The 16,328-nt window shown below is 38.8% G+C and overlaps 1 protein-coding gene across 2 annotated transcripts in view; it reads right to left on the reverse strand.

The window, feature by feature from the left end:
* LOC137006990 (tripartite motif-containing protein 16-like) overlaps positions 1-6,311 on the reverse strand; it is a 29,251-nt gene extending 22,940 nt beyond the window's left edge. The window contains exon 1 of one of the 2 annotated variants that reach the window (XM_067368218.1): positions 5,852-6,311. In XM_067368218.1, coding sequence (XP_067224319.1) covers positions 5,852-6,230 — 379 coding nt within the window. In that variant the 5' untranslated portion in view covers positions 6,231-6,311. The remainder of the gene's footprint in view (positions 1-5,851) is intronic. The other variant, XM_067368228.1, reaches the window with a different exon arrangement.
* Positions 6,312-16,328: the final 10,017 nt, after the last annotated feature.

Below are 16,328 nucleotides of genomic sequence, written 5' to 3' on the forward strand. Positions count from 1 at the left end.
ATGAGCCGCAGGGTTTCATTTGGATTTGTCTGTGCAAGTTTTTTTGACTCTTATAGATTGAGTTCCCATTGCCATGCATTATACAACTGACAGACGGCAACGGTTGTAGTTAAAAATCATCATTTGTGTTCGACTGAAGAAACAAAGTCACCTACATCTTAGATGCCCTGGGGGTAAGCAGATAAACATCAAAATTTTCTTTTTTGGGTGAACTATCCCTTTAATAATGAGTTAATTATGATTGTGCCCGCTCAAGTAAAGTCATGACAGATGCACTTACAAATCATTAACTAATATATGAATAAACACTAAGAGTGCCATCCTTATTCCTTTACACCCCGGTACAAAAAACTAAATAAAATGTATTTGTATTTTATTTTTATTTATATAATTGAACATATATGGACTTGAAAGCAAGCCATAAACATACCTGTAAAGACACACATAAGGAACATTTACATGTAAAATAGCGCACGTCCACAAGCTAATGCTAATCAAAGCATATACATTTAAACGACAAAAATACAAAAACAGTGTCACGGTACACACGAAGACAAGGATGGTAGAGCCAATCGCAGCATAAGCATTTATTGGGGAAATCCCGAAACGTAATCCAAAACCAGGCAAGGGTCAAAATCCATGTAGACAGTCCAAACAAACAGGAACAAAAAATAACACAAAGAAAACCAAACAAGAAAACCAGGAAATCAGAAGTACACATAACATGAAAACAACTAACCACACCAAGGACAGAAACAACTCAGTATAAATAGACAGACACTAATAACATAATACAAAACAGGTGTGTGTAATGAAGTGATCATGAGATAATGAGTCCGGCAGTGCGTTATGGGTAATGTAGTTCATGGGGTGAAAACAAGAGTCCAGGATGGAGTGCCCTCTAGTGACTGATACGGGCACTCTCACTGACGGTTGTGACATTACCCCCCCTCAAAGGAGCGGCTACCAGATGCTCCACCAGACAACAAAAACAAAAAAACACCCAAAACTCAGGAGGGAGGTGGACCGGAGGTGGATCAGGGGGAGGGATGGTGGGCCAGGACCAGAGCCCCCAACCGAAGGCCAGGGGGAGCCGGTGGAACAGACCACGGGGGCTCTAAGAGGGTCGGGGTCCTGGCTGAATGCCAGGGCGGCACTGGAGGAACTGACCAGGCGGGTTCCCTGGGGTCTGGAGTCCTGGCTGGTTGCCAGGGCGGCGCTGGAGGAACTGACCAGGCGGGTTTCAGCAGTTCCAACGGCCAGGGCAGTGGCAGCAGGGCAGGAAGCCTGGATGACGGCGGCAGGGCAGACGGCCTTGGCGGCGGCGGCAGGGCAGAAGGCTTGGATGAAGGCGGCAGGGCAGAAGGCTTGGATGAAGGCGGCAGGGCAGAAGGCTTGGATGGTGGCAGAGCAGTAGGCTTGGACGGCAACGGCAGGGCAGGAGGGTTGGGCGGCGGCGGCGCCGGCAGGGCAAGGCGCTCCGTTGGCGCCGGCAGGGCAATGCGCTCTGTTGGCGCCGGCAGGGCAAGGCGCTTCGTTGGCGCCGGCAGGGCAAGGCGCTTCGTTGGCGCCGGCAGGGCAAGGCGCTTCGTTGGCGCCGGCAGGGCAAGGCGCTTCGTTGGCGTCGGCAGGGCAAGGCGCTTCGGTGAGGCCAGAGCAGTCTCTATGGTCAGAGGGTCTTGCAGATCGGAGGAAGCCCTCTTCCTCCTTCTCCTCCGCTTACGAGAGTGAGGCAGTGGCTCACCCAAACTGGGCTCACCGACTGGAGCGGGCTCTGAAGTGGACTCACCGGCTGGAGCGGGCTCTGAAGTGGACTCACCGACTGGAGCGGGCTCTGAAGTGGACTCACCGACTGGAGCGGGCTCTGAAGTGGACTCACCGACTGGAGCGGGCTCTGAAGTGGACTCACCGACTGGAGCGGGCTCTGAAGTGGACTCACCGACTGGAGCGGGCTCTGAAGTGGACTCACTGGCTGGAGCGGCCTCCAGGCCTCGAAAGATGAAGGAAGCCTTCTTCCTTCTCCTCCTCCCCTTACTGGGGTGAAGCTGAGGCTCAGTGCCCACTTCCCCTGTGCCTTCTGAAATGGACTCATGGGCTGGAACATTTACACTGGTGACGGCCTCCGTGCCCGTATGAGGATGACTCTGCAAAGCCCGTTCTCTCCGACGGCTGAGATAAGCGGCAAATCTCCAGAAGTCTACACTCCGTAGCCCCTCCGTCTCACATCGGGGCAACGGCTCATCAAGGCAGCAATTAAAAAGGTCTTTCAAAGCCGTATCATTGTAACTCAGCCCCACCGTCATCGCCCAAAAGACCTTGGCAAAGCAGCCTACCTCCCATCCGTCTTGCCGTAGGGCCCTCAATGCCCGAAGTTGAGCCATCCGCTCCTTACCGTGGACCGGGAAAGGGATCCGGAACTCCATGCCGCTGGATCTATTTTCTGTTGGTTCGTTCTGTCACGGTACACACAAAGACAAGGATGGTAGATCCAATCGCAGCATAAGTATTTATTGGGGAAATCCAGAAACGTAATCCAAAACCAGGCAAGGGTCAAAATCCATGTAGACAGTCCAAACAAACAGGAACAAAAAATAACAAAGAAAACCAAACAAGAAAACCAGGGAATCAGAAGTACACATAACATGAAAACAACGAACCACACCAAGGACAGAAACAACTCAGTATAAATAGACAGACACTAATAACATAATACAAAACAGGTGTGTGTAATGAAGTGATCATGAGATAATGAGTCCGGCAGTGCGTTATGGGTAATGTAGTTCATGGGGTGAAAACAAGAGTCCAGGATGGAGTGCCCTCTAGTGACTGATACGGGCACTCTCACTGACGGTCGCGACAAACAGTTAATAACTGGACATAACCTCCTGAAAATCCCAATAAAACATACATGTAAATATGTCTTTAATTATTAATTCAGTTTACCAAAGCAGTCAACATTTATTAGTTTAAAATGCCAGCAACACAACAAACGCGCCAAGAGAACACCTAGCGTGCGCCACTAATGAGTGTCCCGCCAGAAACAAACCCTACATACTGTGTGTAACGAAGCTGGACTCAGGCAGGGATCCAATTGCAAAGCTTTTATTAAAAGTGAGCGTGGTCGTACAGGCAGGGTCCAACGGGAACAAACAGGAACAGCAAGGGACAGGCAGAATCGTAGTCAGGATACAAGCAATGGTCAGGACAGGCAGATATCATTCACAGAACAGCAGACAAGGCAAGGGTCAGGACAGGCAGCACAGGATCGTAGAAGGTAGACAACAGGTTCAGTAAACAGGCAGGCAGACAGGATAATAATGCTCAGAAATGTATCACAGGGAAAACAAGACTTCGCAAAGTGTGAGTGTGTGTGACTGGCTTATATAGTCCAAGTAATGCATGGCAGCTGGGTGTGGCGATTAGTGTTAGTTATTGATGTGTGAGTGAGTGCAGGTGGTTGGCAGGGAGGATTATGGGATATGTAGTCCAGGAACTGACAGTGATCATGACACTGTGCGATAGTGTTGTCAAAAGTACCAACTTCGGTACCTATCAGTACTGAAATTTTAAAAACGTGACGCTTTGAGCGCTGTTGAGCGGATTCATAAACTCTCTGATTGGCCATTGTGTTGACGCACTCATCGGATATGCCTGTGATTGGCTACAATGATCAGCGCGTGGGAGCATTAGAAAGCACACGGAAGTGTTTGAATTTGAAAGCGTTTTGAAAGTGGGAGCGCGAGCGACTGAAAGCAGGCATCTAACAGTGGACCGATCCGCGATAGACGCCTGCTTTCAAACACTCCCGTGTGTATCTGTGTAAGCGCTTAGTGAAGAGATTAATTGATGACTATTTACAACATTTTTACAGCGTTGATCATTGAAGCCTATCACAGACATATCCGATGAGCCGTGAAAACAACGGCCAATCAGAGATGTTTACGAATCCACTCAACAGCGCTCAAAGCGTCACGTTTTCAAAATTTCAGTACCGACTAGGTACCGAAGTCGGTACTTTTGACAACACTACTGTGCGATGACGCTGTTTATTCTTTGTTATAAATGTGTTTTACTTCATTCACTTGCTGTTGGGAGGAGGTGTTCAGGGAAAAAAAGAGTTAAAGGGAGGGGCTAACACAGCCCGCGGGGGAAAAAAAGAGAGGAATGGGGTGGAACGTTGGTCAAGCGGGACAAGCTTTTTCTGCGTTTTATTATTTTTGGGGAAGTAAGACACCTCCTAATACTCGAGTTTTAGTTTGTAAACGTTCAGTAAATAAACCACAGCCCGTTGGGTGCTTTCAAACTGGAATGTCGTCTCCTGTCTGTTTCTTCTGGGACAGTGCAAAACGTCACAATACTTTAGTTCTGGGAATAAACTATGACTATTTAGCTATGAATAAATGTAAATGAACTATAAAAATCAGAAAACAGTTTAGATCAAATTAAATTTATTAGTTGTATTTAGTCTATTTCCCACATTTGATTAGACAGATCTATGGAATTAATGGCTAAATAATCATGTGCCATTGCAATTATTTGTCACAAAGCTGCAGATGGCAGATTATGATATTACACTGTAAATTATGACAGTATTAAATCACGTTTAATTCAAATTCAGAGTACTTCTTGTTTACTCTTATGGAGACTGATTTATTTCATTTACCCTAAATGTTAATTAATGCATTAATTATCAAACATATATTAACACGTAGTTAAGGCTTCTGTTTTCATGCATGAATCCTTATGACTCCTGTCGAAGTTAAGGATCACTCTTTATTAGTTCATATCTTAACTAACCATGAGTTCATGTTGAAGTAACCATTAATTCAGGTATTAGTTCATGATTATTCATGTACTGTTATTGTAAAGTGTTACCGTGTTGTTTATATTTACTGCTAAATTTTATAATAGCACCAATTGATTCAATACAAACAACCTTTCTGAGGAAAATATTAACTATATACACTTACACTTATTCTAATTTACTTCCACTATTGTACGTTGTTGCCATATTGCAACATATTATAAAGTACCTTAAAATAATATTTTTTTCCATTTTTTTTTTTTTTTTTTTTTTTTTTTACAGCACTTCAAGTTAAGCCATTCTAAGAAAAGAAAAAGCATCAAATATTTTTCTATGGATTTATCATAATGTGTATCATAATGTGTGAGGGTTAATAAGATTAGGAAATAAATTCTATATAAAAGGTAAAAGAAAAATACCCTGTAAATCGATTGTTTCATAAGAGAAAGTTAATTTCTGACACTGGTAGATGACAGTAAATATGAAAACCCTTCATCTGTGGTTTATTGTACAAAGTCTTATTTCAGGGTTTTATTCAATTCAAACAAGTTCACCTTAAAATCATTAGCCTCAAATTCATATTTCACTAAAGTCATATACTGAAACAACCATTCTTTGAGATAATGGCATTATTATATCCATCTGTTGTATGAATAAAAATCATAATAGAACTATAACAGATGTGCTGTGAACAATAACTGATACATACAATGTTATTTCTTTTCAATATATCTCTGTGCTGTCCAGCGAGTCGAGCAGCATTGCCACTCAGATTCTGATAGATGGTCAGCAATAATAAAACAGGCAGTGAGCCAAAGCTGTTGGCTATTAGGTAGTTGTGAAGTGCAGGTGTGAAGTGAATTATTATATCTGAGATAAACTAGTATAACTATAATATTTCTGAGATAAGCACACGTAAGTTGCCAAATTCATGGACACAGAGTCGTTCCCTGAACGAAAAATGAAAAATATAGTTGAATTTCTTGTTTTTTCATGTTTTTGAAAGAAAAAAAATCTGCTTTCAATCACTTTCAAATCACGTCTCACCTTGTTTTTCCTTTTTGATTTCCTCAATCTGAGCTTCACTCTTAGCCAGTCTGATTTCCAGATCTTGTTTGATTTCCTCAATCTGAGCTTGTTTTTCCTTTTTGATTTCCTCAATCTGAGCTTGTTTTTCCTTTTTGATTTCCTCAATCTGAGCTTGTTTTTCCTTTTTGATTTCCTCAGTCTGAGCTTCACTCTTGGCAAGTCTGATTTCCAGATCTTTTAGTTGCTTCTCTGTGGCTCCAAGTTCCTTCAGTACATCTGTGCATATTTTCAAAGGACAAGTCAATCCTGAGACGGCAGGTTCTGTCGCGAATATGACATTCGGAGCGAATACAAGACATTTGTACAGAAGCAGAAGAACAGCTACTCTGAACTTCATTCTTAATGCTTTAGCTAAAGCGTGTTGGAGATGTGTGTGCTGTATCTGTATGTTCAGAGTGTCACAAATCGAATGCTTTTATACCATAATCTTCAGTAATGCTCACAATTTAGCCAATGACAGACAGAATAGCCAACAGCATATGACTGTTTCTCAAAAAATATTGTTGTGCTGGCTTAATGTTTTACAAATGTATGCAATGTTGACAGATTAAAGTTGTGTTTTCTTTGGCTGCTTTAATCTTACAAAACACTGAACTTTGGGCTTAATAACAGCACAAACTATCCAGTACTAGACATGCATTCCTCTATGTTTGCAACATGTTTTTTTCTGCATTGACTGTAGTTTGGATTCTGAGAGCCGCACAGTGACGAAACGCGGCTGTTTGAGATCCTGCTGTGCTTATTCCATTAATTCATGTATTATATCGTACAAGGTATAAATAATTTAAATAAACATATCAAATACTAGAACATTTGTATAATGTAGTATTTTAGTTGATTTACTCTTGCCAAGCTCTGATTTCTGAGACACACAGACAGAGGAAACAGCAACGCAGCTATTTGATTTGTGCTCAATTCATTCAAAGAGTTTCGATCATTCATTATTGCAGTGACCCTACAGGTTTGTGTATAATACGGTGTTTTCCCCTGGCTCTCCTGAAATGCAGCGAACATGAGGAGTGACAGTGTCAGTGTTTTTGACCTCATCAGGTTTATTTTAGGTTTCAGACATTTAAATACACGTTTAAATAAAATTAAGTAGGCTACTGCATATAAAAAGGCATTTATAGTTTATAGTTCTAAAACCAAATTCCATTCTCTGATGTCTACAGAAGCTGCAACAATAACCCTTTTAATTATAGAATTTGATGAAGTGTTTTATGCATATCAGATGCACATTGTTTATGAAACAATAAAGTTTATGTATTTCGGGGAAGATTTCGTAAATCTGACAGCTCTGAATTGGCGTGAAAACTCATCGCGTGACAAAACACATTCTTTCACATATTTTACAATCAGAATATATAGGGCTAGACGATTATGGCCTAAAATCAAAACCTCAATTAATTAAACATTTTACCTCGATTACGGTTAATGAATGATTATTTTGTTTCTCTCTTTTTTTTTTTTTTTTGCCTTCATAGTTCACTGACAAGGTTTGTACTGTAAATATGATTGCCTATTAAAGGTGGAATATTTTTTCCTTACAGATTTCTGCTCGTTGTAAATCAGTTAAAGATAAATTAGTACAGTTGTAGTACAGCTGTGGGTAAATAGTTGTAAATAGTTCCTTCAAAAGTAGAAAAATATATGCTATAAGTTTTGAGTTTCTAAGCTACTTTAGTGATAAATCACAGGACAGCGCTGACAACTAGTTTCTGCGTTCCTCTCTGTGTGCGCGATCTTAACGTTTTGTATGAGTGTTTGTGCCATAATCCAGCTGCACAAGCGCGGTAGCTCGATAAAACAACACACATCCGATCGTCCAATCGCTTGAATGTCCAAACCATAAAACAAATACAACTGACAAAGTTTAATGAAGACGTAAGGCTCACCGCTCGCATGCCACAAGGTGTTGAAATGACATTCACCTCCATTTTTTGCTTTTATGCCACAGACTGGACGGGACAGAGTCACATAGTATGTTTTTAAGAGGGAAGTATTAACAGGATTAAAAAACCGAAAGAATCGACAAGGCAAAATTACGTCAGTTAGAGGTTCTGAATTTCAGTTTTGATTACTTTTCGATTAATTGTCCAGCCCTAAGAATATATCATAAAATCATTATATAGGAAGCTTCGGAGCATTATGAATCAGTGTATCGAATCATGATTCATATCGCGCATCAAACCGCCAAACTGCTGAAATCACGTGACTTTGGTCTGACTTTTGGTCACCTGAACACTCCGAACAGCAGATTCAACATGCTGATTCAGAACGCTCCGATGCTTCACTAAATAAGTCGTTATTTTGTTTTTTTGGTGCACCAAAAATATTCTTGTGGCTTTATAATATTAATACTGAATATTAATTATAAACAATACCTTATACTTATTTTCCAAAATCATGTGCTTTTATTTATTCCATTCTCTTTTGCTGAATAATGCTATATATTACGCTTTAATTAAGTTTTTTTGTGAATATTATTTAAATTGCAAATGTAGACAGTTTTTGAGACATCATGGTGGGCCAGTGGTTGGTCTGGGCCAGTATACTGGCTGTGGAGGCAGTGGGAAGGCAGGTCTCCGATGTTGAATTAATCCATAATACAAATGCCATGGCAGTCGTTAACATACAACTAATCAACATTATATCACTAGCATTAATGTTTTTATTGTTATAGCTTAACAGACTGCAGCTGACCTTTGCTAGCTATCTAACCTATTATAATAATAATGCCATTCCATTATTCAGACATTTTATCAATTTACCAAAAACTAATTTCATTAAAAAAAAAAGTGGTGAATATGTCATCATACCTTACCTGAGATTTTTTGTGAAAATGACATGGGCGGGTCTTTGTTTGTTACTGACGTTTTAGTTTGCTTTCAGCAACTACCGACAAAAGACGGCAGACTGTCAGAAATCGTGCCACAGAAAAAATGTATGTCATGTGACTTAACCAAAGCACATCATTGGCTAAACTAAGGTCTTCTCTTACCAACAAGAAAAACGAGAATGTTCTTTTAAAGAGACGGTGGCAAGGAAATGAACACAAAGAGTATGTTGCCATATGGCAACACTATGTGGTCGAGGGTTAAACACTTGCAGTCTGTATAATTCATAAACACAACTTCATTCTGTATTAGCCGTTAGCCACTGAGCATACTATGAAACTCATTCAGAATCAAATGTAAACATCCAAATAAATACTATACTTACATGATCTGATATGCTGCATGACGAACACTTTGTAAAGATCAATTTTGAGGGTTATATTAGCTGTGTGAACTTTGTTTATTCAGTGTATTATAGAGTTGCGAGCTCGGGGGCGGGGGGCTCGAACATTTAAAGGGGCCACACATTTTTAATTACGCCCCAAAATAGGCAGTTAAAACATTGTGAAATACCCCATAGATTTTTTAATATACAGACACATTCTGGTGACACCTTAGACTTATATTACATCTGTGTGTTCTAGTGCACCTTTAAATCCTAAATCTGTTCCCCCTTCTTTTACAAATTAAAAAATACCATCACCAAATAATTTCTTGCACTCACTCAATAACATAGGCCTCTCTGCCTCTGAAGCAAAATATTTCATGCTCTGTAGAGAGTTAGAAGAGTTATTTTCAGATAACGTGTACACACAATCTCCCTTGTTTGGGTGGCAGCAGCTTTTGCCTTTTTAGAAACAGAAATCCAAATGAGCAACAAAATATCGTTGCTTAAACTAATCCTGAATGTAATTCAAATCAACATCATAAATGACAGAAGTAGTCTTTAGCAGACAGAACTGATAATTAAAGCTCATCTGTATCCTCTTTTTCATCAGATTCAGTCAGAATTATCAGCTTCTTTAAAGTTTTGTCATTTCATTTAACCCATCTGTAATGACACTCTTTCCAGAGGTTAGTGACAATATACACACGGTAGGGACAGAATAGTACCTTGAACTAACAAATACAAAACAAAGTCCAGTGAAAACACACACACACACACACACACACACACACACACACACACACACACATACTAGACACACATGACTATTAGCCGCTCATTTTCAAGGTTTGATTTTTGGTGTTAACTCTAAAAACATTTAAATGTTGCATTTTTCTGGTTTTACCTAGTTCTTTACATGGTCTCTTAACCATTTTAAAGCATGTCTGATCATTATAAATTAGTTTTAAAAGAGTCAGCTGGGATTGTTTTGGTTGTGATATCATTACTTTATGTTTTGTTTAAGCTTTAGCAGATAACATCCCTGCTTCCACTAAGGCTCTCTCTCTCTTACAGCACAAATAATCTTTCCAATGGCCTCCTAAGACTGAATCTAATATTAAATTCATTACGATATAAAACCCTTAATGTTCAAATGTAAATGTTTAACTACCAAATAAAAACCATTACAACAATCTTGAAATATTTTATGCTAGGATCATTTTTAAGGTTACCTTTAGTTAAAATGCTGAAATCACTTAACTTTTGTAATCCAGACTTTTCTTTAGGCACCACCATGTCTTGGAGTTATTCTATGTCATGTCTAATGACCTGCAGGATTGAAAACTATAATAAAGACATATTTGTTCAATATCAACATATCTCACAGGTTCAGGAACTCACCATAATGCTGAATCCTGTCTACAGTTCTTGCCCGTAAGGCAACCAACATCATGGCTGCATTCAGCCCTGACAAAAACGTTTTTAAACAGAAACGGTGGTGTGTTGAACACCCTCTTCTGATGACGCAGCAGTTGCAACTATGGCAGCTGAGAAGGACATTCTTTGTGTTCTTTTTGAAGAATTTTCAGAGACTGATGAAATCGGTATAAATACGTGTTTAATACTACAAAATACGCTCAATGTTACAGTCACTGCCCTTACCCTGATAGCACACGTACATCTCGGAGACGTCTATTTGATGTGTGTGTTTACGTCTGGAAGACGTATTATTTAGGGTGTTTGCTCATCTGGAATACGTCTATAGGACGTATCCTGTCAGATGTCAAATAGACGTTTAGAAGACGTCTTTAAGATGTTTATGATTTAGAATGTATGTAAACCTGACATCTTAAAGACGTCTATTAGATGTTTGTAAACAGCAGATGCTTTCCAGATGAAGTGATCTTTAACAGACGTCTTGCAGACGTACGTGTGCTATCTGGGTACCGTCCAGAATAAAAGAGAACATCCAAATCGAGTGAAAGGATTTGTGGAAACTTCTCATTATTGTCATACAACACTTGCCTTGCATTTCAGGATGAACAGACAAACATTTCAGGTGAAGGATACTCCACTCGCGCAGCATTGCCACACAGATTTTGATAGGTGGTCAGCAATAATAAAACAGGCAGTGTGTAATCACAACGTACATTCAGCCAAAGGAAAGCCCACTTCGAAGTAGATTACATTGAACGTGAATCGATCGATAAACAACTGTTTGCGGCGCTGATTCGGCAATGCATCTGTCAGTCAGTTAACCACCGCAATAGAGTGCCTCAGGAATGACGCGTTTTTGTAGGCAAAATCCGGAAGCGAGTTAGCATTTTAGGACTTCCGGTTCTAACGCCGTCAAGTCTATGGGTTTTTTGAATGGGTTTTTGCTAAATCGCCTGAAATAAGGTCTGTGGTTAACAAAGCCTCTAAATACTTTCACGTTTTGATCTATGACATAAAACACACCAGTTATAACCCGCTTGTGATTTTTAAAACTTTTACTGTGTCTTAAAATCGACGGTTGCTAACAAATTGCTAAAAGGGGCTACTTCCTTTGGCGGGGACTTTAGACGTCATCATTAAAAACGGGACATTTGGACAGCATTTCTCATGAAAAAGTGGATAAGTATTCATACACAGCTCAGATCATAATCAGCGAGCATGTTTATAAAATGTTGTTTGTAGCATGTTGTTTTCTAAATAAAGTTTGAGGAAGCTTAAGTGGTGATGACGTTGATCCGCGACTATTGTGTGCTGTAGAGGCCAAAACTAAGCAAAAATTATTTATGTAAATCAATGAGATCTGTATAACAGTACAGCAGACTACTTTCATAAAATGCATATAAATATAATTTGTCACTGTATATCTCTTACAATATATCTTAATAAGAAGATGCTTCGTTTTATGATGAAAGCTCTATAATTTTTACTGTGGGGGGCAAAACACAATGCAATGCAATGCAAATGATGATTGAGAGATGAACAAATGAATGTTCCTCAAAGCCTGTTGAATCATATTTGATATATAAAATATACAAAACCTTATAAATGACAAACGTGCCCCCATAGTTTCACAAAATCCTGTGGGAAACACTGCAATGTAACATTTCATATATATTTTTTTGTTTTATTTGGTGTTAAATATGAAATAAAATGTTGAAATTATATTTTAAGATATTATCAGTGTTCTCCTTTTCAAAATTACAGAGCCCAGTGGTTCTATTATACAATGTTATTTCTTTTCATATCTGTCATATTATTTCAAGTTCCTCCATTGTCCAAATCTCAGAGTATTTCCTAAAAAAGTTATGACATCTGAGTATGATGATTTAAATGGACACAGGTCTGAGCTTCACTGTAGTGTGTGCTGTATCTGTATGTTCAGAGTGTCACAAATCGAATGCTTTTATACCATAATCTTCAGTAATGCTCACATGATTAACAATTTAGCCAATGACAGACAAAATAGCCTACAGCATATGACTGTTTCTCAAAAAATATTGTTGTGCTGGCTTAATGTTTTACAAATGTATGCAATGTTGACAGATTAAAGTTGTGTTTTCTTTGGCAGCCTTAAATTTTACAAAACACTGAACTTTGACCCCTGGAGTTAATAACAGTTAGTTCTTCATCCTCAGAGAGCATCTAGACATCCAGAGGACAGTGAGGATGTGATTTTGGTCCAGTTTGTTCTGCTGGTTTCTGTTCATAGACTGGAGCTTCAAAAGCATCATCAAATAATGTCATGAAGCTTCTGGAAGTCAGGCTTCATTTACTGATATTGTATGAGCAGAAACTGACAGGAAAAACTTGACAAATCACCTTTTGTGTTCAGAAAAAGAAAAAAAATGAGCAGATGGATTGAACAGCATGAAGGCGAGTGAATAATGACTGAATTTATATGTTTGGGTGAATTAACCCTTTATGCCCCAAATAGAAACTATGAAATGTATGTATGCATTTATATTATAGTACCTTGAAAAAGTAAACTTTAAGAAATAAGCAGCTTTAATCAGCGTTTGTGCTTGAATGAAGTGTAAAATGTTTTAATCTGTTTATTCAGTCATGCTGATGGAGAGCACATGAATGTTTGCAGCAGACACAGATTGTCCCGCACATCTTCTCCCGCTCTTGCTTCAAGGTTGTGGGGTTCAGAGGACCATCATCATGGTCTTCCTCATCCTCTGGATCAACGATGTCTCCATTGAGAAGAGCAGCAGTGAGGGACATGATGGATGAAGGTGTTCATCAGCTGCTTCATCAGAATAAAGCTGCAGAACTGGCACAGCTGTGTTGAGATGACAACAGGACGGTAAATATGTGATTGTTAAAGCAATACATTTAAATAAAGCTTTGTTTTGTTTGTTGTTCATATGCATTTATTTATTGTCATTATTACTTTTATTATTTTACTTTTTAATTATGCTATTGTCAGTAAATGTATATATTGTATTACTTCATGCATTAATGCATTGCTTGACTGTAAATGGAGATGTATTCACATCAGCTGTATTTGTCTAGTGTGTGTTCATGCACAGCTGTGTCATATAACAAAATATCACTTTTTGCTTGTTTTACTGAAGTAAAATGAAAAGTAATATAATTTTTGGTTTATCAGCATTTATCAATATTATTGTGTGTAAATTTTGGGGTGGTCTAGCAAAGCAATTCATTCTGGGGTAATCTTAATTTAAAGTAGTTTATACTTACATTTTAAAAAATGTATAAAATCATTGTTCTCCAAAGGCGAGATCTTCGAGCAGCTGCTGATGTCTTCTTTGGCTTCAGACATTGTTAACACTGAGGAAAACTGCTCTAGGTAGGGTTGAGTTACTGGTGCTGTGCGGTGTTAGTGCACCTGTCACTCATATCTTTATTTTTATTACAGGACATATAATTACATACAAGATCAAGGAAGATACCATGCTTTTATCTTTAAAAATGAACTATAATAATGGCAAAAAAAAGGAAAAAACATGTTTGTAAACATCATTATATACACAGACATAAAACATGACAAGGTTAAATATTTTAAATACATCATAACGCATAAAAAGTATTTATTTATTTTATTTATTTGTTTGTTTATTTCGTAGCAAAAAATTAACTTACATTATAAAAATATACTAACTTTAAATTAAATTAAAACTATATTAGTTGTACTACAATTACTAAATTACAGGCAGCTGTTTCTTCAACAAGACCAATAAGCAGTTTAATCAACATCAAGATATTTACAGATAGATGAATGTCACTCATATCTTTTAAGTTGTTGCGCTTGTGATAACGTCGTAGGTCACATGATATTAGGCTTGTTTGAGATGCGCCTCACCTGAAGTTCAGCTGAGAGAGTATGCGGCTGCAGTGAGGGGAGGAGTGAAAAAAGTGCAGGACAGACGAACAGTTCTCTGTTCTCCTAGTGGATCAGAACCTACGAAATCAAAGGCGGATATCGCGGGATTCACACTCGTGCGCTGTGTTGCTGATAAACTGGATGTAATTTAAGTTATGTTGCTTTTATATGAAAATAAACATAATGAACAAGACACACAAAGTACTCGCTAACTCGCACATCACCACATATCGTGTTTAATCTAACGTTACCCCACCACAAACACTTGATAGACCTATATTAATTATTTTTTAAACATTTAAAACACACATATATACATATAGAATGCTGTATTAAACAATTTTGAAAGAGGAAAAATAAATAATAAATCAGCTCCATACCGGATATCAAGTGATCAAGGGTTTAGGACGTTCCAGTTCAGCCCATTGCAAAGGTTCTGCCAGAAGTGGGCACTCGTGCAACGTAAGCAATGACGTACATCTGATTCAACGAGACTGAGGGAAGTTAGTGAGGGAAGCTGAAACTGGAACGCAGCCCGAGTCAACAAGACTAAGGGAAGTTGTTAACATGGGACATGTTCAAGCACAACGTTTTGTTACATTTTCCGGGTTGAACGACATGTTTCCTGGAAACGGTGAGCAACGGGTTTAAGATATGTTTTCTCTTGTTAGGTGGGTGTGTCAGAAATGTCAGCCCAATCAGCAGCAAGATGTATATAAACCACGCGGTATTAAAGAGACAGCTCGCACAACGGGTATTAATGTCACATAAAAATACTATATTTATATATTTTGCTGTTGTATTGTGAAGTGACACTTTCATAAACTTTTCTATACTATGATTATATAATGGTAAATATTACAATATCAAACCACAACAACAGTGATCAGTGATAATGATAAGCCTAATACAACCAATAAAAATAATATAGATCATAACACAGTCTCGGAGGTAAGAAGTGGATTATCCTTCACCTGAAATGTTTGTCTTTTCATCCTGAAATGCAAGGCAAGTGTTGTATGACAATAATTAGAAGTTTCCACAAATCCCTTCACTGGATTGGGATGTTCTCTTTTATTCTGGACGGTAAGGGCAGTGACTGTAACATTGGGTGTATTTTGCAGTATTGACATTCTGGGCCGCATTAATGCACGGGCTTACCTGGGCTTAAGCCCAGGGCCCCGGGCTGGGGGAGGGCCCCGATGATGCTGGAAAATATTGTAATCGGATTTTATAATTCGTTGGCTGTCCCTTTAAAATTACGCTTTATCGACTTGCTTTGAATGCACGTGCGGGCGTTGCAAGTCCTGCTCGAGAAGTGTCAGTCAAACCCTCTCACTCAATGAACCCTGCAATCATCAGTCACAGTGGGCATTATTTAATGTCTTGTCTGAAATCCAATAAAATTCATCATTGTCTGTAGGCATTCAGTGATTGGCCTGTATCGAACTCACGTGACATACAGACGTTGAATTCTTAATAAGATAATTGCCGCCTATTCTAATGATGACATTAACTAATCTAATTGCTAATCTAATGCGACAACAATGTCTCGTAAATATGAAAGTGGTTCGCAAAAAAGAAAAACAGCACAAGATAAAGTAGAACGTCAGAACAGTTTGTTAAAAAAAATTCCGAAACTAACATCATATTTTAACGCAGGCCCAGGGAAAGATGAAGATGCAGATAATGGTGAAGGGGAAAGGGAATCACCACCATTTACAGGTAGGTTGTGATATACTAGCAGGCTAGCAGCAGTAGCTAGATATGATAGTCTATCAAAATAATTAACTCCTTTTAAACTTAACTTATTTGAGCTCCCAGTAGTTAGTTAGCCACCACTCTAGAGCTGTGGATTATAAT

The sequence above is a fragment of the Chanodichthys erythropterus genome, chromosome 3 (genome assembly GCF_024489055.1).
Source record: "Chanodichthys erythropterus isolate Z2021 chromosome 3, ASM2448905v1, whole genome shotgun sequence".
Classification (NCBI taxonomy): Eukaryota; Metazoa; Chordata; class Actinopteri; order Cypriniformes; family Xenocyprididae; genus Chanodichthys; species Chanodichthys erythropterus.